Raw genomic sequence first — 26,437 nt, 5'->3', positions numbered from 1 at the left:
TCCTTTCCGACCCGGAGGCTGGCGTCCGGGAAAGCTCAGTTCCTGTGCTCTAATTGGCCCCTGCTAATTCGGCGTCATGGATTCGACCTTTGACACAACCAATCAGCGAGAAGGAGAGGTGGGAAGTGTTCGTAGCCTTATCCGGAAGTGGCGAGACACAGTGTCGGAAGCAGCCAATGGGCGGCAGGGTGGCTGGATTCCCTCCCCCCCCCCCACCGTGGGAGTGGCGGCGCAAACTGTTCCGATTCCAGGATCAGGCTCTGCATCCATGGAGCAAGCCGACGTGCCGAGGTGAGCCGAGCTTGCAGCCTCTACTCGCGGTCGCCCTAAGGCCCACAGCGTTCCAGACCCCTGAGGGGAAAGTGACCGCGGCGCTGGGCGAGCCGGCCGCACGGAGGCCCCAGGCCAGGCTCCTCGGCGCTCCCCCAACCCGCTGCCCTGTGGGTGCGCTTTGAGGTCGGGGTCCGTGGGGGATTCGGTCCGCTGCCCGGACGCCGCCATGCATCTGTGGACCTGAAGCCGGAGCTTGAAATCCCAGTAGACGGAATTAATTTCCTTTTTACCTGGTTGCTCTCTCTTCTTTTTCAAAATTGAGGGTTATTTTCGGGGAGGCTTTAAGGCATATGCTAATTTGAGGTGGACAGTTTTAAGAAACGCATTGCTTCTGTATCTCGAGTATGCGATTACCGGCAGCTACACCGAATTAGGGGTAGCGAATCTTCGGGTAGCACTGTTGGATTGTGTCAGATTCCTGAATCCAGATTCGCTCAAATAAATATCAGGAATAGACTTGTAGCCTATGGTGTCTTGCCAAATCAACAAACTTTTCAGAGATACTTTATTCCTTTTTTTTTTTTTTATTTTTTTTTGCGGTACGCGGGCCTCTCACCGCTGTGGCCTCTCCCGTTGCGGAGCACAGGCTCCGGGCGCGCAGGCCCACCGGCCATGGCTCACGGGCCCAGCCGCTCCGCGGCATGTGGGAATCTTCCCGGACCGGGGCACGAACCCGTGTCCCCTGCATCGGCAGGCGGACTCTCAACCACTGCGCCATCAGGGAAGCCCCTTTATTCCATTTTAAGTGGCGTCATCTGCAGTTTTTCCATTTGAGACAAATTTGAGTGGAATTCTTTGCAAGGTCGAATAAGAGTAAAGATGTTTGTTCTTTTTTTTTTTTTTTTTTAACAAGGGTTTACCGAGGGTCTATTATGTGTTATATGTTGTGGGAAATACCCAAAGATTTCCCTCCCAGGGATGCTCCTGTGTTCATTTACACCCAAGTTATCAATAAAACCGATTACTACAAATTGCTAAATTAGTGAACATGTACACGAGAGGTAGTTTGCCAGGCAGAGGAGTAGGAGGCTACACACCTGTATGGGCATGATGCAGTGTCTAAAAGAGCTTGTGATATTCAGGAAACAGTTGTTCGCTGTGACCAGAATGTAGGGGAATTGGCAATGGGAGGATTGGAGAGAGAGAGAAAATAAGGTAGATTGGGGTCCAATTGTGACTAGATTTGAAACTTAATATAGCAGACAGTGGGATGCTAGTAAGTTTTTTTCTTTTTTAAATAATTATTTTTTGGCTGCGTTGGGTCTTTGTTGCTGTGTGCGGGCTTCTCATTGCTGTGGCTTTTCTTGTTGCGGAGCAGGGGCTCCAGGCGTGGTGGCTTCAGTAGTTGCAGCACGTGGGCTCAGTAGTTGTGGCTCGTGGGCTCTAGAGCGCAGGCTCAGTAGTTGTGGCGCATGGGCTTAGTTGCTGCGCAGCATGTGGGATCTTCCCGGACCAGGGCTCGAACCCGTGTCTCCTGCATTGACAGGTGGATTCTTAACCACCACACCACAAGGGCAGTCTGCTAGTAAGTTCTTAAAGCAGAAAAATTATTTGACCAGATTTGTGACTTCTAAAGTAACTCTGGTGGTAGCATGGAAGATTGATTGAAGTAGAGAGAAAATGGAGACAAACCAGTTGGAAAATTCTGAAGGTAGGTACAGCCAGAACTGTGAGGGCCTTTGCTAAGGCAGGAGCTGGCAGCCTGGGTTTGGAGTGGGGATTTGTAGGCAACCATAGGAATAGTTACCCAACTGGTACCCGATTTCTGAGATGGTTTTGATTTTGACATGAACACTGGATTTCCCAGCAAAATTTTGGCTTTTCAAATTGTGTGGGAAACATTGCTTTCAATTTTCAAGAAAGAAGATCCTATTGTTGCAAAAGTTTATTCACCCATAGCCTTAGGGGGATGTGTCTCCTCCATGTAGATCCCAGTTTAATTAGATTTTAAATGTCTGTTTCATTTGAAGTATCTATTCAGAAGACTTTTTGACAGATGTTTAAGGATTGTAGACCAACATTTATATTTGTGAATATAATAAATGGATATGTTAATATAATGAATGGATGAGACGCATTAACTGTTAACGGAGATGAATCATTTCCCACAGTTAAAACCAGGATGAAAATGCATAATTGCCTCCTTGCTGTCTTGTAACCTGTTTCTTTAGTTCAGAACTTGCTAAGGCCATCAAACCTATCGATCGGAAGTCAGTCCATCAGATTTGTTCTGGGCAAGTGGTTCTTAGTCTAAGCACTGCCGTGAAGGAGTTGGTAGAAAATAGTGTCGATGCCAGTGCCACTAACATTGGTAAGTTTGGGAGAGTTTTAAACCACAAGAAATAATCAGTTTATGCTGTTTTATTCAAGAAATGTTTGTTACTGTAATAAGACAATCAGGTATTGATATACAGAGCAATTATTATTTTTTAAACATAAATTTAGCACATTATTATGTGCCTAGTATTTAGCTAGGTAGTAATAATAATAATAGCGGTTAACTTTTATTGTGTTCTTACTATGTGCCAGGCAGGCATTGTGCTAAGAACTATACAGATGGGATATCTCATTTAATCTGTAGAATAACTTTATGAGATTGGAATTATTATTATTGTTATAATTATCTCCGTTTTACAAATGAGGAAATTAAGGCACAAGGAATTTACTTTTGTTTTGAGGTTATAAAGCTAGTAAAATATGATCCTAGGGAGTCTGATTCCAGAACTTGTTCTCTTTAATGACTGTGTTAACACTATCCTCTTGAAGGAAAGAAAAAAGAAAGAAAATAAAAACAAAACTATTTTATCTGGGTTAGTAAATAGCCGAGAAGGCCTTTAAAAAATAAAATATACAAAATGACAGTAGTACATTGAAATAAATATAGTTAGGACTCAAAGTTGCATTTTGTAAGTTATAAATACTGTCACTCTAAAGCCTTTTTGCATGGATCAATTTGAGAAATCAATATTTTAAACTTTCTAGAGCTCAGGCTTAAAGACTATGGGGTGGAGCTCATTGAAGTTTCAGACAATGGATGCGGGGTAGAAGAAGAAAACTTTGAAGGCTTAAGTAAGTTGCATTTTGCTAATCCTATTTTAAAATATTTGGGCCAAATGTCTGAGAATTTGGGGTAACACTGTCTTAGGAAACACAAAACAGCTTTTTAAAACCAGTCACTTGGGTGGGTATTGTGTGTGTTCATTGCTGTATCACTTGCGATCTCTTCGGCCTTACTCTCCACCTCTCTTTCAGCTCTGAAGCATCACACTTCTAAGATTCAGGAGTTTGCTGACCTCACTCAGGTTGAAACTTTTGGCTTTCGGGGGGAAGCTCTGAGCTCACTCTGTGCACTGAGGTGATGCAATAATTTTATCCACTAACTGGACCCCTTATAAAAATCTCTCTGAAAATTGAAAAGTATGATTAGAATCATTATTGTTTACACTTTTCCATCTGAATGTCTCCACTACTAATTTCTGCATTCTGTTTTATCTTACTACCGACCTAAGTGGTAACACTTCTGAAATGTAAGCAATGCATGAACAAAATGAAGCAAATAGTATTGTAAAAAAGTTGTTACCCTTATTAAGGCAGTAACTTCTCAATTTAAAAGTAAGGTATAAATAATACATTATAGACGCCATATGCTATTGGTTTTAATTTATTTTGACGTTGAGGAAAAAATTTAGCTGAAGCACTTATTTAATTACACAACAGCTTCTAAGATTTTGTTAGAACAGTAGTAGCCAAACTGAGAAATAAATCTTTATTGGTGAATACATAAGTTTTGAGATCTTTTATTTTGCAGTTTAACCAAAATAAGTATCAAAGCTTTTATCAAAACAAAACATTTACAGAACTCTCTCACTCTCTGTTGGGCCAAACCTTGGATTTTATGATGACTCCTCACCCATTTAAACTCTCTTGATGATCTCGGAGGGATCATCACCTTTTTAGGGGAGTTTAGAGAGAACAGAAGTGAGAAAATGAGCACATGATGACCAGCACCTGGGAGTCTCTAGCTGACTGTGCTCTGCTGGCTTTTTTGTACAGTGATGTAACTATTTCTACCTGCCACACATCTGCGAAGGTTGGGACTCGACTGGTGTTTGATCACAATGGAAAAATCCTCCAGAAAACCCCCTACCCACGACCCAGAGGGACGACAGTCAGCGTGCAGCAGTTATTTTATACGCTACCTGTGCGCCATAAGGAGTTTCAAAGGAATATTAAAAAGGTACGGTAGAGGGCTTCCCTGGTAGTGCGGTGGTTGAGAGTCTGCCTGCCAATGCAGGGCACAGGGGTTCGAGCCCTGGTCTGGGAAGATCCCACATGCTGCGGAGCAACTAAGCCCATGCACCACAACTGTGCTCTACAGCCCGTGAGCCACAACTACTGAGCCCACGTGCCACAACTACTGAAGCCCACACACCTAGAGCCCATGCTTTGCAGCAAGAGAAGCCACTGCAATGAGAAGCCCACGCACCGCAACAAAGAGTAGCCCCTGCTCGCCGCAGCTAGAGAAAGCCTGCGCGCAGCAACAAAGACCCAGTGCAGACAAAAAATAGATAAATTAATAAGTAAATTAATTAATTAAAAAACGAAAGGTACGGTAAATTCAGAATCCGAGAGCCTAGAGAGTGTGATGCCCAAATGTAGTCCAAGATCACTCAGGGTGGTTTGCACTCCCGTTCATTCTCTTCCCTTGATTTTTGGAGAAGTGCTTAGCTTGCTTCTTCTCCTCAAAGACCTAACTTTTGGGTGATTTACCCTTTTTTTTTTTTTTTTTAATAAATCTGTTTATTTTATTTTTCTATTTATTTTTTTGGCTGCGTTGGGTCTTTGTTGCTGCACATGGGCTTTCTTCAGTTGCGGTGAGCAGGGGCTCCTCTTCATTGCGGTGCGTGGACTTCTCATTGCAGTAGTTTCTCTTGTTGCAGAGCACGGTCTCTAGGTGCGAGGGCTTCAGTAGTTGTGGCACAGTGGCTCTAGAGCGCAGGCTCAGTAGTTGTGGTGCACGGGCTTAGTTGCTCCATGGCATGTGGGATCTTCCCGGACCAGGGCTCGAGCCTGTGTCCCCTCCATTGGCAGGTGAATTGTTATCTACTGCACCACCAGGGAAGCTGCTCTTTTCTCTTCTTGAAAAGAATCATCAAATTGTGTTTATGAGGTCTTCTAATATGGGAAATGAGTCTTTTAAGACAAGCATTATTTTTTGATTCTATCTTTATTTTTAATAAGGTCATTTTTCTTGGCTCCCTGAAAAGTGAATCATTACAAGTTTTATGAATTGGAATGAAAATGAAAAAGATAAATTTTATATAATTGTGTTTAAAAAGCAGTTATAAATTGTCTATATATGTGTATACGTACATGTGTATATACGTAATCATATATATATATACACATATAATCATACGTGTGTGTGTGTGTGTGTGTGTGTGTGTGTATGATTACAGTTTTGTAAAAACAAAGCAACTGGCCAAAATATGCATAGAAAAAAGCCTGGGAGAGTAGACGCATGAATGCTACCAGCGGTTATTCTTGGATGTGCGATCACTTGTGCTTTTTGCCATCTTCCTTGTACCTTCCTGTTTTGTACCTATATTCTTTATAATCAAATACGTTACTTAAACGTTACATCTGCTGCTAAAAACTTTCTTTACCTTTAAAACAATTTGTGCTAGTTATAGCTTTATTAATTTTGGAAAAATACAGGAAACTTTTAAAATGTTTTTTAATTTAAATATTAAAAAATTTTTGTACAGAGAAAATTATTATTATTTTGTATCTTATGGTAAAAAAAAATTGGTGTCTTAGAAAATATAGGCATAAAGAACTTGTGCTTGCCAGAGATGACCATTGTTAACAGTTTGGTGAATCTTTCCAGACTCCTTTTAGTTTCATGTATTTATAAATCTTGGAAAATTTTTCAAGATAAATATTAAAAAAAATGAAATCAAGTGACATAGAATATTAAACATTTAAGTCACATGGAATTGTGTGCAGTAGAAAGTTGGTATTGTCTCTGCCTATCTCCCAGAGTTTGGTTTATATCCCTTAGACTTTATTTTTTAATTTTTTTATTTTTAGTATTTATTATTTATTTGGCTGATCTGGGTCTTTGTTGCAGCATACGGGATCTTTAGTTGCGGTGTGCAGGGTCTTTAGTTGCAGCATGCAAACTCTTAGTTGCGGCATGCATGTGGGATCTAGTTCCCTGAGCAGGGATCGAACCCGGGCCCCCTGCATTGGGAGTGCGGAGTCTTAACCACTGGACCACCAGGGAAGTCCCTATATCCCTTAGACTTTAAATGCATACGTGTATATACAATCTTTATACATATGTTTCTATTTTTTTTAAACAATTGGGATCATATTATATATACTGTTCTATACCTTGACTTTTTAATATAGTATATTGTAGATACCTTTTTTTGGTCGATTGGTAACTACCTTATTTTTTATCATGGCACCATTATGTGGATATACTGTAATTAATTAGTCCCTGGTTGATGGTTGCTTAGGTTGTTTATAATTTTTCACAATTACAGATTGTTTCAATGAACATTTTCATAATATATCTTTTTTTTAAAAAATTTTAAATTATTTTTATGCTTGGCTATGTTGGGTCTTCATTGCCGCGTGCAGGCTTTTCTCTAGTTGTGGCAAGCGGGGGCTGCTACTCTTCGTTGCAGTGTGCGGGCTTCCTACTGTGGAGGCTTCTCTTGTTGCAGAGCTCAGGCTCTAGGCACACGGGCTCTAGGCACGTGTGCTCAGTAGTTGTGGCTCACAGGCTGTAGAGCACAGGCTCAGTAGTTGTGGCACACGGGGTTAGTTGCTCTGTGGCATGTGGGATCTTCCTGGACCACGTCTCAAACCCGTGTGCCCTGCATTGGCAGGCGGATTCTTAACGACTGTGCCACCAGGGAAGCCCTTTCATAATAGATCTTTGATTGTTTATGCGAGTCTTTCTACAAGGATAAATTTCCAGAGGAGGAATTTCAAGGTCAAAGGGAACGTACTTCTCGATTTTTAGAGCAGAAGGCCTGGACATTTTGGAAATGAGGAAAGTGTGGTCAAGAACCTTATTCTCTGATTTCCCTTTGATACCACGTAGGGAGATTCAACTCATGGATCATTCTGTCAGGAATAGTTTGCCTTATTTGTGAGATGATATGAGAACCTTGAATTGACTGTATAACTTGAATCATGCACTGCTTGTAAGATTGAAGTAACATTGAGTCCTTGCGTTTGTGTTTTTTAAACAGGAGTTCTCCAAGATGGTCCAGGTCTTACACGCCTACTGTATCATTTCAGCGGGCGTCCGTGTAAGTTGCACCAATCAGGTTGGACAGGGTAAGAGGCAGCCTGTGGTGTGCACCAGTGGAGGCTCCAGCATGAAGGAAAATATCGGATCTGTATTTGGGCAGAAACAGGTAGTGGTGGCCTGTTCCTTTGTTTTTTTTCTTGATTCAGGTGCGCAAATATCTCACCTGGAGCTCTCCGGCAGTCTTATCACTGATCTCCTAGCCTCTAGACCGAAGCTCACTCTTATCCCTCCACCACCACGCAATGAAAATAATCATTCTAAAACAAAAAACTGGGTGGCTAGTTGTTTAAAAACACTTTATTGCTCTAGTGATTATGGCAGGTTTCTACTGTCCTTTCCAATAGCATAAAGAATAAATTCTAAGAATTGATTTCTTTTTTAAACTACATCCCTATCACAAAAATTAATGTTAGGAGCTGCAAGTTTTAAAATAATCCTTTTACTCTCTCCTTGAAAAAAAGGTATTGTGGGCAATGTATTGTTTATGGAGAAGTAGGAGCACAAGTGTTTCATCTTGCTAATAAATCAAAATTATTTATTATAGAACTGCAAGATGCAACTATTGAGATTCTTTGTCCTCTTAATGTGGATAGCTTGGCTAGGAAGGAAAACACACAAAACCTTCGTTATATCTTCCTTTCTGAAGTCAGGCCGGTTCTTGCTTTATTAGGAAATAACTGTAAACCTTGATTTCTTTCAGTTGCAAAGCCTCATCCCTTTTGTGCAGCTGCCCCCTAGTGACACTGTCCGTGAAGAATACGGGCTGAGCTCTTCCCAGGCTCTGCATAACCTGTTTTGGTAAGTTAATTGGTGCCAGGAAAATTACGATCAAACAATTTTTTTGAGTTTTTTTTTTTTCTTTGGTTTTGTTTTTAAAGATTATGATTTTAAAGCTTATAGTTTCTTATGTCCATTATAAACTGTAGGCAGTATTATTGCTGAGAAAGAGGATTTATATGGAGGAGTCAGGTTCTTAATGTAAGCAGTATTCTGGGTAACTGGTGCATTTTAGGGGGTTTCTTATTAAATTAGCGTTCGTAGAAGAGGTTCTGTTTAGTGAACAATTAGAATAACTCTTAAATTATGTATAATGTTTCACTTTGTCAGGGCCTGGCATAGAGGGATAGAGGCGCTTTTCCTTTAACTCGTGCCTTACCCAGAATCCAATCCAGCATCACTACTTTTAGTGTAAGAAAAATAGACATTTTTCCATAAGCAGAATTGGGCCCATATTGCTTACCCTCCCTCCACTTGCCTTTGGCTTATCCCTGAAATTAAAGATGGGGATTCATTTTTTTTTTTGCGGTACGTGGGCCTCTCACTGTTGTGGCCTCTCCTGTTGCGGAGCACAGGCTCCAGATGCGCAGGCTCAGCGGCCATGGCCCACGGGCCCAGCCGCTCCGTGGCATGTGGGATCTTCCCGGACCGGGGCACGAACCCGCGTCCCCTGCATCGGCAGGCGGACTCAACCACTGCGCCCCAGGGAAGCCCGGGGATTCATTTTTTATGCTAAGGTATCATTCTTATGGAAACTCAAATATCCCTGGGGTAAATCTCAGGTGAAGCCCTTAACCAATGCCATAGGAGATAGAAGTTTGCTAACTGAGAACAGATTTTATGTTTTATATTTATTTTTTTGGCCGCACTGTATGGATCTTAGTTTCCCAACTAGGGATTGAACCTGCGCCTCCTGCACTGGAAGTGCGGAGTCTTAGCCACTGGACCTCCAGGGAAATCCCAAGAGAACAGATTTTGAAAAGGCGGGGAATGTGGGCAAAGAGCCTGGATACAGGTCCGTGGGCTCCCTGGACAGCTTGGTGGGGACTGCACGAAGGTTCTAGAATGTGAGTGTGGGGTGAGACCCACTCCTTGTGTGGAGGCCAGGGATTTAATAGGGGAAGTGAGAGCTGAAACGAATCAGTTTTGAACCCGCTGGGTTGCCCATGGAGGATTTGTCAATGATGGGAGCTTTGGAACATTCCAGAGGGTCTGTGTTCCTTAATGATTCACCAGAATGGAGCACAGATACACGTTACCTGAAACGTTAATACTTGTCAGCTCGTCACCAGGGGTTATGTTTTTATTTTTCACTTTGAGAATGTGCCGTTTGATGTGTGTCTGATCCTTTCTGCTCTGGAATCCTGCCCTAATGGCATTAACATTGATCAGTATCTCAGGTTTTATTTCTCACTGTGCTCACGGCGTGGGAAGAAGTTCAACGGACAGACAGTTTTTCTTTATCAATCGGCGGCCTTGTGACCCAGCAAAGGTATTTCAAAATATGGGGGGATTAGTTTTTTCTTTTAGCTTTTAGTTTTAATTTTATTTTTTATTAAATAACATTTTCTGACACAGGCAATTTACATGGAACTTGGGACTTTGACTCAGAAACATTACTTTATCTTTTTTTTCATTCTTCTAATCAATTTTATTCTAAAAACATGTTTTTTATGCAAATATATTGATATTATTTTAACAATGTTATATTGTCATTTTAAAATATTTTTAAAAATATCTTTAAAATGTCTCGCTGTTAATTTCTTTTTAAAATTTTTTTTAATTTTATATTGGGGTATAGTTGATTTACAGTGTTGTGTTAATTTTAGGTGTACAGCAAAGTGATTCAGTTATACGTACACATGTGTCTATTCTTTTTCAAATTCTTTTCCAATTTTGGTTATTACAGAATATTGAGTACAGTTCCCTGTGCTCTACAGTAGATCCTTTGTTGGTTATCTATAAATCATCTTATTTTAGGCATTTAAAAACACCTACCATACAGTGGTTTCAATTATATATATGTGCATACATATGGACACATATTAATAACCAATATATTTATTATCGTAAAAAGTATTACTATTAGAAGAAAGTAAACATTTTAAAACATTCACCATTATCTAGACTATTTGGTATAGACTGACACACATGCGTATGCTTTTGTATTTTCTCTTTGTTCTGTCCATTTTCCAGGAAAATAAGGGCCCAGATTACTTCTGCCTCAAACTTAAACTGATCATCTTAATTACAGCACTTTTAGTGGTCAGTTTTGACTTTGCATCTTCAGCAACATTATACCTAGCAGTGAAAGTGCCAAGTCTTAATCACTGGACCACCAGGGGATTCCCCAAAATTACTTCTATCAGCCAGATATGGTTCAGCTTCTATTATTTTTCTTTTCTTTTCTTTTTTTTTAATATTTTTTAGCATATGGAGCGTAGAAGTTTTTCTTTTTTTCTTCTTTTTTTGGCTGCGCCATGCAGCATGCGGGATCTTAGTTCCCCACCCAGGGATCCAACCCGTGCCCCCTGCATTGGGAGCACAGAGTCTTAACCACTGGACCACCAGGGAAGTCCCTCAGCTTCTAAATTTTTAACCTATATTGTAATTGGTGTGATTTTATGGCTTATCCTTTAATGCCATTTAATAATCTCATTATAAAGTCATATAAATACATTTCTGTGTACATTTGAATGTTTTATGAGCATTTAAACCGTACCTCATTTTATTGACATTTCTTTAAGAGCATCTTGAGTATGGAAAAAGATTCAGTTTTATGAATCTATGATTAAAGATGCACCTTTAAAAAAAAAAAGATACCCCTTTGAGAGGAAAGAGGAGATTTTTTTTGGGTGATGGATATCTTCATTATCTTGATTGTGGGGATGGGTTCGTGGGTGTTTATATATGTCAGAATTTATCAAATTGTATACTTTAAGTGCAGTTTGTTTTAGGCCAGTTATACCTCAAGAAAGCTGTTCAAAATGTATCCTTTTAACGGTTGGTTAGAGTAGCATGTTATTAGAAACTGGGGGAAGGAAACATTTATTCTTTTCTAATCTTTGTTTTTTGTATAGGTTTCCAGACTTGTGAATGAGGTCTATCACATGTATAACCGGCATCAGTATCCATTTGTTGTTCTTAACATTTCTGTTGATTTGGGTAAGTTCCACTGACATTTCAGTAAAATTGGTGACTTACTCCTTTTTTTTTTTTTCAGGCTGCACATGGGCTTTCTCTCGTTGCGGCGAGCGAAGCCTGCTCTTTGTTGCGGTGCGCGGGCTTCTCATTGTGGTGGCTTCTCTTGTTGCGGAGCACGGGCTCTAGGCACACGGGCTTCAGTAGTTGTGGCTTGTGGGCTCTAGAGCGCAGGCTCAGTAGTTGTGGTGCACGGGCTTAGTTGCTCCATGGCATGTGGGATCTTCCCGGACCAGGGATCGAACCGTGTCTCCTGCATTGGCAGGTGGATTCTTAACCACTGCACCACCAGGGAAGTCCCTGGTGACTTACTCCTAAAAGAATAAAATGAGATTATAAAGCTCTGATATGACCAGAAAGAGACTTTTATAGCAACAATTAATGGTGATATATATTTTTATAGACTTAAAAAAATTTTTTTAATTAAAAAAAATCTTTTTAGACTTATTTTTTATACAGAATATATATCTCCTGCTTTCTACTTGAAACTACATTAATTGTATTGTTCGGAAAAATGTGACTTTTTCACGTCAGCCGAGGGAGAAAGTAGACTAAATGTTCTCCCTGATTTTGAAAATAACTCATTTCATGTAGATACTTTTCTTCTGATTGCTAATATTATGGTTTATTGTTATCCAATATTTTTTTTAGGTGCTTAGAAATATATATGTGCACACCTTAAAATATATATATTTAATGATATATCCATATTTTTTGGAGAAAATAATTTTGGGTAATTTTGTGCTCTTTATCCTTCGATGTAAACATTTTCTCTTCCATGTCATTAAAGTTTATTCAGAAACATGATTTTTTTTTTTTTTTTTTTTCAGAAACATGATTTTAATAGCTGTATTGTATTTCAATGTGTGGATATATCTTGATTGTAAACTTTTATGTTTGTGCTATTTTAGTTGTTTTCAGTTTTTAGAAATTTAAATACTGTTCTTATAGATAAATCATTACCTATGTTTTTGATTATTTCTTTAAGATAAATTTCTAGAAGTAGAATCATTGGGTCAGTAAATGGGATCCTGTTATACCGATTTACACACCTACCAACAATGTACTAGGTATTATAATTTTTAACCAGATTCAATAGATGATAAAAATGACATTTTAGTTTGCAATTTTATCGTACCTTTTCATGGGTTTGTTTGCTTTTTTTCTTTTGCAATTTACCTACTCAAATGCTTGCATATTTCATCTGTTTAAAAAATTATTCATCTTTTCCTTGATTATTTGAAAGGGCTAGTTTTATAGTATGAATATGAATCTGGACATGGCTTTTGGCAAGTGCAAGTGAATAAAATAGGCGATGGGGAAATCTCTCTTGTTAAACGTGAACTTAAACACAATTGGCATCTTTTCTATTTTGCTTTAGAATGTGTCGACATCAATGTTACTCCAGATAAAAGGCAAATTTTACTACAGGAGGAGAAGCTTTTGTTGGCAGTTTTAAAGACGTCTTTGATAGGAATGTTCGATAGTGATGTTAACAAACTCAACGTCAGTCAGCAGCCGCTGTTTGACGTCGAAGGTAAGAGAAACACACGTGTATAAACAGCTTCTAAAACTTGTAGCTGTTGTGATACTTTCCTTATTCTTTCGGAGGCAAAGTTTTTTTTGGCATGAAACAAAATCTGTCAGATTTTGATGGGTACCTACCACCTCCATCTCTGCACAGTGCACAAATAGACATGGAGATGGGGGGCAGGCTGGCCTAGAGGAGTATCTGCCCCAAGAAGTGGATCTGGCTGTCAGAGGGGATAATGGCCAACTCAGAGAGGACGTGTCACCCTAGAAAGTACGTAGCTGCAGATTTAAGGTAATCTGGATCACCCAGGGCTGCATTCTTACCAAGACTCACCCATTCTCCTTTCAATAAACACGCCCCCATTGGAATTCCCTGGCAGTCCATTGGTTAGGACTCAGCACTTAAACTGCCAGGGCCTGGGTTCAATCCCTGGGTGGGGAACTGAGATTCTGCAAGGCAGGCGGCGTGGCCAAAACCAAAAACCAAACAAACAAAAACACTCCCTGATCTTGGCAAGCCTTTTGTTAATTTCCAGAGTTCTGAAAAAGTTGATTCTGACCATTTTTACCCGTTTTCTCCTATCTTTTATGGAGTAGGGAATTTGGGGGGGCCCTCACTCTGCCGTTTTCCCTCACGTCCCCCCTGTGCATTCATCACTGAGTGGCATGTTGAGACGAGACTTGGCCCAAAGCTGGTTTGACCTCTGTAAAAATATGCACAATCATTGTTTTACTTCCTGATCCTGAGTGAGCAGCCTTTCGTTTAAATAGTTGGTTTTATTCTTTTGCCTCCAAGCTAAGTGCATCCGGGGCACCTTGCAGGGAGGCGTGCACAGCTGAGCCCAGCAGCCTTCCGTAGCGAGGCAGGAGCTGGCTACCCCTTCTGACAGCCAGATCCGCTCCTTGGGGTGGATACCTTTCTCTAGGCCAACCTACCCCCGAGCTCCACGTATGTTTGTGCAGAGACGGAGGTGGCAGGTCCCAATCACTGTGTACTCCGGCGGGGGGAAAAGACCAGAGAGCAGCTCAGGAAGCTGAAAATACGTTTGGTGGAAAGCTCAGGTGACAATGGGAGGAAGTCGTTCCGGGATGAGGCTTCATAACCCGAGGGTACCAGGAGCCAAAAGCCAGGGGTTAAGAGGAGGCGCGGGACCCAGAGTGGCTCTGTCCTCCCTTTTCCTAACACCCCTGGGGTTGGGGGGCAGAGAGGCTGACTTGGAAGACAGGTGTGCTCTCATCAAGTGCCACGGTCGGCAGCTGTGACAGTCGGAGAGTATGGTGGGGACACAAGCTCCTCAGGGTGGGGCGGGGCTGCTGGGTGGTGGGAGAGGCGCACAGGACCACTGCCACGAGTGCGGCCGAGCTACTGACCTCACATCTCTGCCACCCACTCTGCATGGGATAGTATGGCTGCGTGTGTGCGTGTGTGCGCATGCGCGCGCAGGGCCCGGGGCGGGGCGGGGTGTGGGGCGGAGGATGGTAGGGAGCATCACGTCTGTGTGGAATGGGCCGGAGATGGCAGCTCTGGGCGCACGCAACCGCACACACGCGTGCGCACGTGCGTGGCCAGAGAGGCCACCCCATACAGAGAAACTGCTCAACTTATCTCTGCATCTTGAGGCACAGTCAAATCGACGCCTTCTTCTTAGCCCTTTCGTCGAAGTACAGCATCCACACAGAAGCAAATGTCGTGAGCGTATCAGCCCTGAGATCAGGAAGTAGCACCCGCAGAACCACCCTTGTACCCCTTTTCAGACACTAACCCCCGGTGGGAGCCGTTTTCCTGACGTCTAACACCATGGATTTGTTTTATCTGTTTTTAATTTGAAGGTATCCAGTATTTACATTTTTCCATCGTTGGTTTCTCTCTCAATATTTTGTATGTGAGATTCATCCAAGTCCTGTGTGACAGTTCATTTATTCATTCTCGTTGCTGTGCAGTATTCTGTTGTATTTAAATACCACGACTTATTTGTGGACAACTGGGTGGTTTCCAGGATTGGGCTGCCATGAATATAGCTGTCACGAATATCCCCATCCATGGTTTAGGCCAGCACAGGTAGACATTTCTGGTAGGATAGCAGTGCGGGGTCACAGGTGTGCATGTTCAGATTAGATGTTCCCAGAGAGTTTTACAAAGCAGTTGTACCAATTTCAACACCACCAGCAGTATTTAAGCATCCCATTTGATCCTCAGCCTTGTAAACATTTTTAAAAAAATTTTAACTGTTCTGATGAGTATATAGTGGCATCACATTGTGGTTTTAATTCATGTCTCCTTTATGGTTCACGTAGAACTGTGTTCACACATTGGACCGGCCATTCGGAGCTCCTCTTTTGTGAAGTGCCCGTTCACGTAAAAGTATCCCCTTATTCTATTTCTGAGCAGCCCCTGATGCCCTTCTCTGTTCACATTTGCTTAGGTCACTTAATAAAAAGGCATTCGGCAGAGGTGGAGAAGCCCGTGCCAGAGAAGCAGGATGATCCCGCCCCGTTAAGGACTCGTGGGGAAGAGAAAAGGGCAGTGACCATTTCCAGACTGAGAGAGGCCTTTTCCCTTCGTTACACAGTGGAGAATAGGTCTCGGGGTCCGAAGGCCACCGACCCAAGACGGATTTCTCCACGACAGAAAAGCAGCACCCCACTTCCTAGCGCTTCAGGGCCCCTCTGCTCCTGGAAGCACATCTCTGAACCTCGGGAGGAAGGGGTGACTTCCACTCAGGAGCCCTGTGACCCGACGGGCAGAGTGGACACGGAGGAGGGCTGGGGGCACAGCAGCGCATCTGCCGGCTCTGAGGAGGGGTCCAGCACCCCAAAAACGGGCAGCCAGCCCAGCAGTGACCATGTGGCAAGCTCCCCCAAAGATGGGTTTTCGCAAGAAAATGTGGAGTCTTTGGAGAAGTTACCTGAATTGGACCATCGTCTTTCGGGCATGAATTGCCACTTAGACCACGAAGAAAACGGCTCCCGAGCTAGAGTTTCGCTGCAGCCAACTCATCTCTCATCCCCAAACGCAAAGCGTTTTAGAAAAGAAGGGGTTCCTTTAAATCCCGATGTCCCTCCAGAGTCCATGAAAACCCGGAACGCCTCAGCGTCCGAGGTGGATGTAGCTGTTGAAATTAACAAGAAAATAGTGCCCCTTGACTTTTCTATGAGCTCTTTAGCCAAACGAATAAAGCAGTTATGTCAGCAAGAACAGCAACAAGAAGGTGGACAAAATTATAGGAAGTTTCGGGCAAAGATTTGCCCTGGAGAAAATCAAGCAGCAGAAGATGAACTAAGAAAAGAGATAAGGTAACAACTTTTTCCACTCGCCAACTTCTTTTCCTTGCCTCTCACATCCATCACATTAATTTTCTTTAAAGAACTCTTTGACCAGACAGTTCTGCAGCCTGAAATCTTACAGGAATTTTTTTCCTTAGGTTTTCTCTGCACATCTTTTCCATCGGGTCCAAATCAATCAAGGCCTTCTTCACCCCAATTTGATTCCTTTTCCTGGAGGGTTTCAGCCCATGGTGACTTCTCCCTGCATTGAATTCAGGGCAGCTTTGGGGAACATTGCTCTTTCCCATCTTTCCATTTTAACATGTATGAGGAAAACTTATCACATTATCAAAGCTATGATTTCAAGAAGATTGCATCAGATAGGGCTAAGTAAAAAAGTCAATTTAAAGAAAAATCTTCACAATACAGATAATAGCAAACACTGGTCACCAGCACTTTCTTGACAGTAGTCGTGTCCAACATTGTGACTCTTAAAAATGATGAATTCTTTTGAAATAGTTTTTTTTTTTTTAATTTTGTCTTTGTGTCACCAGTTACTGAAATGTGCTGTGCACAGTGCAACTCAGCAAGTACGTTGCATTTTTATAGCACTTTTAGCCTGGACCACACAGGCTTTGCCTGATTTCAGTTATAAATTCTTCACCGAGTATTATATAATTTCTTTGTTATTCATAGTGCCTAGCTTACACGGAGAAGGGTTTTCAGGAACCTTTATTTCTTTTAAAAGGTGTGTAATTAATGGAAATGAACCTCTCTGGCTGTGAACTCGGAGGGAGCCAGTGAAGAGAGCCAGGTTCCTTAAATATTTTTAAATAGAGATTTTAATTAAGTTTGCAAACATGTATTGCTCACCTGTTACCATGGTTTTTGAACGTTGGTATGCCTAAGAATCACTTGGAGAGCTTGTTAATAAACAAGCAGGACCTATGTATGGCCGGATTCCAGTGTTTCTGCCTTAGTAGATCTGGCGGGTCTTGGGTGTGGAGCCCAGGAATCAGCATTTTTGACAAGTACCCCAGAAGGTCACATTGAGAAGCTGATCCACAAGGGTCTGGCATTGGCTTCTGGCTTTCAGGGCACGGCTGTTGGATTGGCTGTACTTCTGAGCTATTTGCCTGATGAGGTTTATGTTTTCCTGAGAAGCACAGGAAAAAGTATTGAGCTAAAGGTTAGGCAGCAGTGAAGATACTGAGGTTGTGTTTACCAGCTCCTGTTTCTGCATTTTGAATTATAACTAAATATACCAAGCTGCAAAACTTTGTTTCTTTAAGCCAGATGCTAGGTTCTAGTTTATGGCGGGAGATACACCTGCCGAAGACACAGAAGACCCGGGTCTTCAGGCCGGCACAGGTTCTTCCCATGGGCAATCTGCCTGAGGAACCGGACCAGACTCAGGCGGTTCCTGGAAGAGCAGTCAGAGCCAGGGAGTTGGTATTTGTGCCAATTACCAGTTTATTGCCTCTCAGTTCCAAATCCACCCTTTGCCCTGCTTTGCAGTCCTGGAGGCTGAACCATGTAAGCATTTCTCCTGGTGCACTGTTAGACTTGATCAGCAGGGGGCGCTGGAGGGACACTGCAAGACAGCAGGAGCCGCGGCTTCTCTTTTGCTTCTGTGATGCCCTTGTCTTTTCCTCCTACAAGGCAGCCACTGGCAGCAGTCAGGAGGCCCAGCAGTGCTCACCCTGCTACTCCAACCAACTTATTTTCATTCATAAATGAATGAAATGCAGCCACGCCTGTTCCAACAAAGTCTGAAGCTCAGCCTGGGGTGGGCAGGGGGTAGGGGGTGCTCCCCATTAGAAGGATCGATATCCACTATTGACAAAAAGGTACTCGTATACAGGTAGCCCTCCGTATCTGCCGGTTCTGCAACTGCAGATCGAAAATTTAAAAAAATTCCAGAAAGTTCCAAAAAGCAAAACTTGAATTTGCTGCGTGCTAGCAACTATTTTACATAGCATTGACATTGTAGTAGGTATTATGAGTAATCTAGAGATGATTTAAAGTATATGGGAAGGATGTGCATAGGTTATATGCAAGTACCGTGCCATTTTATGTAAGGGACGTGAGCATCTGGGCATTTTTGTATCCTGGGGGTCCTGGAACCAATCACCTGCATATACCCAGGGACAACTGTACATATTGGTGGGAGTGTAAACTTTTATAGATCTCCTATCAAAGTAAAGTGTACATATATAATAACACATCTAGGGATTTATCATGCAGATACATCCACAGTAGAGAAGATCTATGTAGAGGGATGTTGCACCTTTGTTTGTGTTTCTTAAAATGGATACAACTGAAGTGTCCTTTAGTAGAGAATTTGTCAGACAAATTGGTACATCCACATAATGAATTCCTACATGGACATTAAAAAGAATGAAGTAGGTCTCTATGGATCTGAAAAAATATCTGAGATGCATTGTTAAGTGATGAGAGTGAAACGGTATGAAGAATTGATTCCATTTTTTGTTTTGTTTTGTTTTTTGCGGTACGCGGGCCTCTCACTGCTGTGGCCTCTCCCGTTGCGGAGCACAGGCTCCGGACGCGCAGGCTCAGCGGCCATGGCTCATGGGCCCAGCCACTCTGCGGCATGTGGGATCTTCCCGGACGGGGGCACGAACCCATGTCCCCTGCATCTGCAGGCGGACTGTCAACCACTGCGCCACCGGGAAAGCCCCATTTTTGTTTTTTGTTTTTTTTTAAACAGTGTATAGTCAAAGGTCTGGAAGGATATGGACCAAATCATTAATAGTAGTAACTAATGTCACCTGGAGAATTGGAGGAATGAATAATGTTATCCTTAGAAAGTAGGATTTTTAGGGACTTTGTCTATTTTATGTTTTTGTACTTTTTTATTAGTGTTTTATAAGCAGAGAAGGAATCTTTTAAAATGTCTTCTAAAATGGGAATTCCCTGGCAGTCCAGCGGTTAGGACTCCGTGCTTTCATTGCTAAGGGTGTGGGTTCAATCCCTGGTTAGGGAACTAAGACCCCACAAGCCGTGCAGCGCAGACAATAAAAGAAATTAAAATGTCTTCTAATTAACATTTTCTACATGCAGCAAAACGATGTTTGCAGAAATGGAAATCATTGGTCAGTTTAACTTGGGATTTATCATCACCAAACTGAATGCAGATATCTTCATAGTGGACCAGCATGCCACGGATGAGAAATACAAGTTCGAGATGCTTCAGCAGCACACAGTTCTCCAGGGTCAAAGGCTCATAGCGTAAGTTCATTTCAGTGTTCAGAGTCTTCAGTGTTGTTTCATCCCCCCAATTTAAGATCTCTTAGCTATAAGTGTGCCTATCTTTATCTCTGTCTAAACCTATCTATACCTCTCTATCTATCTGTATTTTTTGGCTGTACGTATCCTTACAGCAGATTTTTACACTTTTTGCCTAATAATAGTCATACCTGCCATTTATGGAGTGCTTATTTGGTGCCAGGCGCTGTTGAAGCAATTTATATTTAATCCTCGCAAACGTTTGAAGTAGTTGCTGTGTATTACCACCAACATCTCACAGGTGATAAAACTGAGAGACGTTTAATAACTTGCCCAAGGTCACACAGCTAATGGATTCTTTAAGTATCAAAAGATACTTAAAGCTCTTTTAAGCTGTTCAAAAATGCTGATCACTGGTTGGCCAGAAAATCCTTTTGATGAAGAGCAATTTATAGTACAGAGTATATCTACTTAGAGTACATGGAATTCACACGTTCAGAAGGTCAGCAGTGCCTGTGTGTCTGTCCTCAGCTGTGGTAGAGCGATACCAGTGATTAGCCACTGCAGAATTTGGTATTTATCTCTCTTTTGCCAAATTGAATGTTTTACACTGACCATTTTACAAGGTGGTGTGATGGTGTAGCATATAAACCAGAAGTCTTTCCTTAAGCGAAGTCGTAAGGAGAGGTCTTGGATTTTCATTTCGGAAATTAAACTACGTAATTAACTCAGATCCCAACGGCAGCAGATCCCAGCATGAAGAAGTTACCACTAAAACAGCCACTCAGCTGGAAAACATACCTAGTTTATTTGCTGAGTACTCTGTATCCTACAGAATGGCTTAATTATATTTATTTTCAGTAGGAGTAGGTAGTAATAGTAAGGACATTGAATGAGCCACTGTATAATACTGAGCTATTCCTGCCCCTGTTACAGAGGTCGTTTATTTTTTAGCCATTTGGTGTAAGTACGGTCTCATTTGTGGCATTTCAAGTTGACCTGGATAATCACAGGCCACTGTGGGTCCCATGTGGATCACACTTCAGGATGAAAGGATAAGGACCACGACTGCATCCTTTCCTACTGGCCCTGCACAGTTTGGCCCTGATGACCTCTTCAACTGTTCCTAAGCCCTCTTCTCCTGTTCTCTATACTCTGGCCATCCTTCCTTTTCCCTTGACAGGCCTGATGAATTCCTACAGAGCCATTAAGCAGAATGAAGCAGATCTTTGTGTGTGGCTCTGGGAACATCCATGGTCCATCCTAGGGCCTTTTTACAGGCTGTTGTCTCTGCCTAGAATACTTGCCCCTGCACCCACCCCTCACCCCCATCACCTGATAACTGCCACTCAGCCCCAGATCTCAGCTCAAAGGTCACTTCCTCAGAGAAGCCTTCCCTGACGCCCTCTCTCTCCAGGCCAAGTCTCACATGCTCTGTGCTCCTATGGCCCTGGGTGTCTCTTCTTCCTGATTCTCAGTGTAGTTTGTAATTACAATTTGTTTGTTTGACTGTTTGATCAATGTCTTTTTTTCCCCACTAGACTGTTTGTTTCATGAGAGCAGAGAACGGGTCTGTGTTTGCTCACCTTTATATCTCCTGCTTTAGCGGTGTCTGTCTTACTAAGCACTCAGTAAATCCAAGAGGAGAGATGGTTGGATAAAGAATGCAGGCAGGGGGGACTTCCCTGGCAGTCTAGTGGTCAAGACTTCGCCTTCCAGTGCAGGGAGTATGGGCTCGATCCCTGGAGCTAAGATCCCACATGCCTTGGGGCCAAAAAACCAAAACATAAAACGAAAGCAATATTGTAACAAATTCAATAAAGACTTTAAAAATGGTCCACATCAAAAAAAAAATCTTTAAAAAAAAAGAATGCAAGCAGAAGGAGCAGGATAGCAAAACAGATGCTGTTTCTTCTGTTTTCAAATGTCTGTAGTGACCGAACCCAACTTTTCAAATTGTCTTTATTGTGAGGAGGAAAAGTAGCATTTTTAGGTCATATCGTTATCTTGGAGAAGAGAATTAAAAGACAGTCATTGGGGTGGTATGGCAGATTGAGGAAAGGCAGACTACTTTTGGAGTTACTCTAACTTCTAAAAAGAACTTAAAAAAAAATTAAAAGGAAATGCTCGGAGTTTTGTGACAGGAGAGGCTCATAGCTGGAAGCATGTTATTCGTGTTGCTTTTTGAAATGAATTCAAAGAATCACAGAATTGTTGTTTTAGTTTCATTTCTGCTTTAGAGCCAAATGTTTGACTTCAAGGTCTAGTTTGGGTCTCTGTTTTTCAGACCGCAGACTCTCAACTTAACAGCTGTCAACGAAGCAGTTCTAATAGAAAATCTGGAAATATTCAGAAAGAATGGCTTTGACTTTGTTATCGATGAAGACGGTAAGTTATTACTTAGGACTGTAGAACTGTGTCCTTTTAGAGCTGAGAACGATCTTTTTTTTTTTTTGATAAATTTATCTTATTTATTTATTTTTGGCTGTGTTGGGTCTTCGTTGCTACATGCGGGCTTTCTCCAGTTGCGGCGCGTGGGCTTCTCATTGCGGTGGCTTCTCTTGTTGCAGAGCACGGGCTCCAGGTGTGTGGGCTTCAGTAGTTGTGACTCTCGGGCTCTAGAGCGCAGGCTCAGTAGTTGTGGCGCACAGGCTTAGCTGCTCCACGGCATGTGGGATCTTCCCGGACCAGGGCTCGAACCCGTGTCCCCTGAATTGGCAGGCGGATTCTTAACCACTGCACCACCAGGGAAGCCCAAGAACGATCTTTGAGGTCATACACTTCAGCGTATTTTATAAGAGATGAACATGCTTCCCCCCAAAAGCGTTTTGCTTCTGCCCTCTCTTTCAGATGTTCCTTACAAATAGCACCCAAATGAAACGGATTTTTCAAATGACGGCTTTTTCTCCAAATTTTCTTCTTTTAGCGCCGGTCACTGAAAGAGCTAAATTGATTTCCTTGCCAACTAGTAAAAGCTGGACCTTTGGGCCCCAGGACATAGATGAACTGATCTTCATGCTGAGCGACAGCCCCGGTGTCATGTGCCGGCCTTCCCGGGTCAGGCAGATGTTTGCCTCCAGGGCCTGTCGGAAGTCTGTAAGTAAAGAAAGCTTATTTGCAGGAGCCTGGCGGATCTGCTCCAGCTCATGGGCCTTGGAAGTTCTCAGTTCAGCCCCTGACTTGTCAGCCTTATTAAATGTGGGTGATGGTCGCTCTGGGCTGTGTACGTAGAGTCCCATTGTCCTCAGCCATTGTAACACGTAAGCCCTGCACGTCTGCCTTAGGTCAGACCTCCGACCCATAATTACTGCTGTTTCTCAGCGTCCCTGAAGCAGTGTCCTCAGAGCTTTCGTCACTCCCACGCAGTTAGCTGGGTATCCACGTTGTTCGTCTATGGACGTTATGGGCATTAATGACACTGGTGGGTAAAGATTAGGTGCCGCCAGCCCTCAAGGGCCCTGCACGAGATTATCCAGAACCCTGCAGTCGGCTCGCTTTTCACAGGAGCCCCAAGGGCGGGCACTGCGTATTGTCTGGCTCCCGCTGCTCAGACTGGTTCTAGAAAACGCTAGCAGTGGTAGGTGATGAGCCTGATGTCAAAGCAGAGCACGTGTGTTTGCATCACCTGGCCCACCCCTTCATTCACTCAGCAGAGACCCCCTGGCCCACCCCTTCATTCACTCAGCAGAGACCCCTTGAGCCCGCGCTGGGTGGCCGGCCCTGGTCCGGGTGCTGGGGGCACAGGTCGGCAGATGAGGTCCTTGCCCTCGTGGAGCTTATAGTTTAGTGGGGGAAAGGGACGTAACATTAATAACGGCGGCCTCAGATACAAGTTCGGTAAAGAAAACAGTATGGGGGTGGGAAGTGAGCACCGGGAAGCGAGGCGGGTGGTCGCGGTGGGGCTGTCTGAGGAGGTGACCTCCCAGCTGACCCTTGGAAGGTGAGCTGGAGCCCCTTGGGAAAGAACTTTCCAGATAGAAGAAATAGCACGTGCAAAGGTTCGGGGTGTTTGGCGAAGCCAGAGGCTGACCCCGTGTGACGGATGGGGGACCAGGATGGGAGTGGGGCCCCGTCCGGGGACCCACTTAGGGTCCTTGGGATCCTGGTCCGAACCTGGGCGTCTGCGCTGCACGTGTCAGGAGGTGCTGGAGGGTGACCGTGGGAAAGAGACCACAGAGAGGGTGTCACAACAGAAATGAGGGAGGTGGGGCAAGGGCTGTGGCATTTTCACCTTTGGGGGCGGTGGGGTTCAGCATTCTCTGTTAGACACGTTGTATTTGAGATCCTATTAGACGTGAGAGGAGGTGTCTGAGAACAGTCACGTCAGTGAATCCAGAGCCAGGGGAAGTGTCAGTGCTGGGGAGAAAGGTTTAGGTTTTCTAAGTTACGGCCATGGCGTTGGATGAAATTCCTCCAGGCAAGAGTTTGATGAGAGAATAGGGCCCCGGACCTGACTTCAGCCACAGATGGTTCTTTGATAAAGGCCTAACCTTGATCTCCCCATCCTGGAGTCGGGGGTAGGAGTCAGAGCTGGGCCTGGCCTGTGCTGATGGCCAGGTGTTCACAATGCCGTGTCCTCGTGTGACGCAGAGATCTTTGGGGCCACGGGCCGCTCCTCAGTCCCCACGCTGGCGGGTCCCTGGCGCTGCAACGCTGTCTCCGCGTAGCACACGGGCTGACGGGGACGGGCTGTCCTCTGCTCCACCTGTGGGCCCCGTGTGCTACGCTCGGCTCTAGCCACGCCTGCCACACCATCTCCTTCCCGCCTCAAGTCCTCGCCCGCTGTCCCTCTGCCTGGATGCCCCGCTCCGCACGCCTTCTTCGCCCACCTGGCCCCCTCCCATCCTCGGGTCTCCCTGAGCACCCAACTGAAGTAGCCTCTCCCGGGTGCTCAGTCACAGCCCGAGGGCTACAGAGGACAGACAAGGCGAGCTGTTTCATTGCAGGGAGGCAGGGACATTTGAGCAGCAGCCTGCGGGAGAGGGAACATGAGAGATGCAGATATCTGAGGGAAGCGTATCCTGGGTAGAGGGCACAGCCAGTGACAAGGTCCTGAGTCAGGTACTCGCGTTATGGGCTTGTACTAGAGGCAAGGGGGTGCTGGTGTGGCTGCAGTGGGGGCGGAAGGGCTGCTTGCTCGCAGGTGTGGGCACTAAGGCCAGTGAGGGCCAAGTCAGGTGATGCACTTGGGCTTTTATCCCGGTGGGGGGCGGGGCTTCGAAGAGGAGCCACGTGATCTGACGCACCTTTAAAAGGAATCACTGGCCGCGAGTGGAGGACGAGTTGAAGGGAGAAGGAGGAAAGTGGGGAGGCCCATTAGGAGGCCGCTGCAGTCGCCATGGTGGGAGGTCGGGGTGGCTGGGATGTGGATGCTGGTGGAGCTGGTGAGACTGGTTGGTCCTGGACGGGAGTGGTCAGCGTCTCTCCTGAGGATGTGCTGCCATGACAGAGCCACAGAGGGGCTGGATGTCACAAAGAGGCCGAGGGCTGAGATACTAGAGGGTAGGATTCTTCGGGGGAGGACTTTTCAGGGAATTGTTGCTTTTGTTGTAATCTTGTCCAGCCTCTTTGTAGAGAACAGGGCTTCTGAAGAGTTGCTTTTCTAACCAAAAACCAGTAAAACTTTAATGTAAGCCATCATGTCTCACATGCAGGTGATGATTGGAACTGCTCTTAACACAAGTGAGATGAAGAAGCTCATCACCCACATGGGGGAGATGGACCATCCCTGGAACTGTCCCCACGGAAGGCCCACCATGAGACACATTGCCAATCTGGACATCATTTCTCAAAACTGACAACATTTCTCTCTTTTTTTTTTTTTTTTTTTTTTTGCGGTACGCGAGCCTCTCACTGTTGTGGCCTCTCCCGCTGCGGAGCACAGGCTCCGGACGCGCAGGCTCAGCGGCCATGGCTCACGGGCCCAGCCGCTCCACGGCATGTGGGATCTTCCTGGACCGGGGCACGAACCTGCGTCCCCTGCATCGGCAGGCGGACTCTCAACCACTGCGCCACCAGGGAAGCCCTAACATTTCTCATTTTAAAGAGCTATTGATCTTATTGCAGGTTTTTCTGTTTTTCAAGGCAGGGTTTTAAGTAATCATTTTGGGGTTTGTTTCTCAGTGAACCTGCTGCTTAAAAATGCATCAGATCCGTTTAGAAGTGATCTTGAGAACTTTTTCAATCCATATGGAGCATTGCTTGCAACATTTTTTGCTTCACATTTGAACATACGTGTGTGTGTGTGTGTGTGGTGTAGCAGCAAGAGCACGTTTTACAAAAAGAGAGCACTTTGGAAGTCACCTAGACTTCTGCTCTGGCCCGACGTATTTTAGCCTGCCACTTTCAGCTCTTAATGATGATTAAGCCCATAATGGTTTAACTTCATAAATTGAAAATTATGGTCCTTTTGAGTTAGTCATTTTCAACCCTGATGCATATTAAATTTAGAAGATAATCCAAAGATACCCAAGGGATATTCTCTGTCCAGCTGGAAGAAATCGACCAGGCGGGGTGAGGTCTCTCTTGTTTTTTTTTTTGTTTTTGGCTGCGCCGCGCTGCTTGCGGGATCTCAGTTCCCTGATCAGGGATTGAACCCAGACCACGGCAGCAAAAGCCCGGAATCCTAACCAGTAGGCCACCAGGGCACTCCTGGGGGGGTCTCTATTTTTAAATGTTCTCCACTGCAGCCAGGGTGGCTAAGAGCGTTGTAGGCAAGGGGAAATAAAAGGCTTTGATTTTTCTGTA

General features: G+C 43.9%; 1 protein-coding gene across 3 annotated transcripts; it reads left to right on the top strand.

Annotated features, from left to right (window-relative positions):
- Window positions 1-246: 246 nt before the first annotated feature.
- PMS2 (PMS1 homolog 2, mismatch repair system component) lies at window positions 247-26,437 on the top strand. Of its 3 annotated transcripts, XM_029219535.1 has the most exons (15): window positions 247-291; window positions 2,505-2,644; window positions 3,316-3,402; window positions 3,586-3,688; window positions 4,387-4,570; window positions 7,605-7,772; window positions 8,367-8,464; window positions 9,836-9,935; window positions 11,524-11,608; window positions 13,026-13,181; window positions 15,601-16,471; window positions 19,526-19,693; window positions 21,978-22,078; window positions 22,617-22,786; window positions 25,345-26,437. In XM_029219535.1, exons 1-15 carry the CDS (start codon window positions 269-271, stop codon window positions 25,486-25,488), a joined length of 2,598 nt encoding a protein of 865 aa, XP_029075368.1. In that variant the 5' UTR covers window positions 247-268; the 3' UTR covers window positions 25,489-26,437. The 3 variants fall into 3 exon arrangements, with proteins under 3 accessions (XP_029075368.1, XP_029075370.1, XP_029075369.1); XM_029219537.1 differs by lacking the exons at window positions 247-291; window positions 3,586-3,688 and having other exon boundaries at window positions 2,610-2,644; XM_029219536.1 differs by lacking the exons at window positions 247-291; window positions 2,505-2,644; window positions 3,586-3,688 and having other exon boundaries at window positions 2,668-3,402.

Source organism: Monodon monoceros, unplaced genomic scaffold, assembly GCF_005190385.1.
Source record: "Monodon monoceros isolate NGI ecotype Baffin Bay Population unplaced genomic scaffold, NGI_Narwhal_1 Super_Scaffold_13, whole genome shotgun sequence".
Taxonomy (NCBI): domain Eukaryota; kingdom Metazoa; phylum Chordata; class Mammalia; order Artiodactyla; family Monodontidae; genus Monodon; species Monodon monoceros.
Note: the sequence above shows the minus strand (reverse complement) of the source record. Positions and strands in the feature narration are given on the sequence as shown.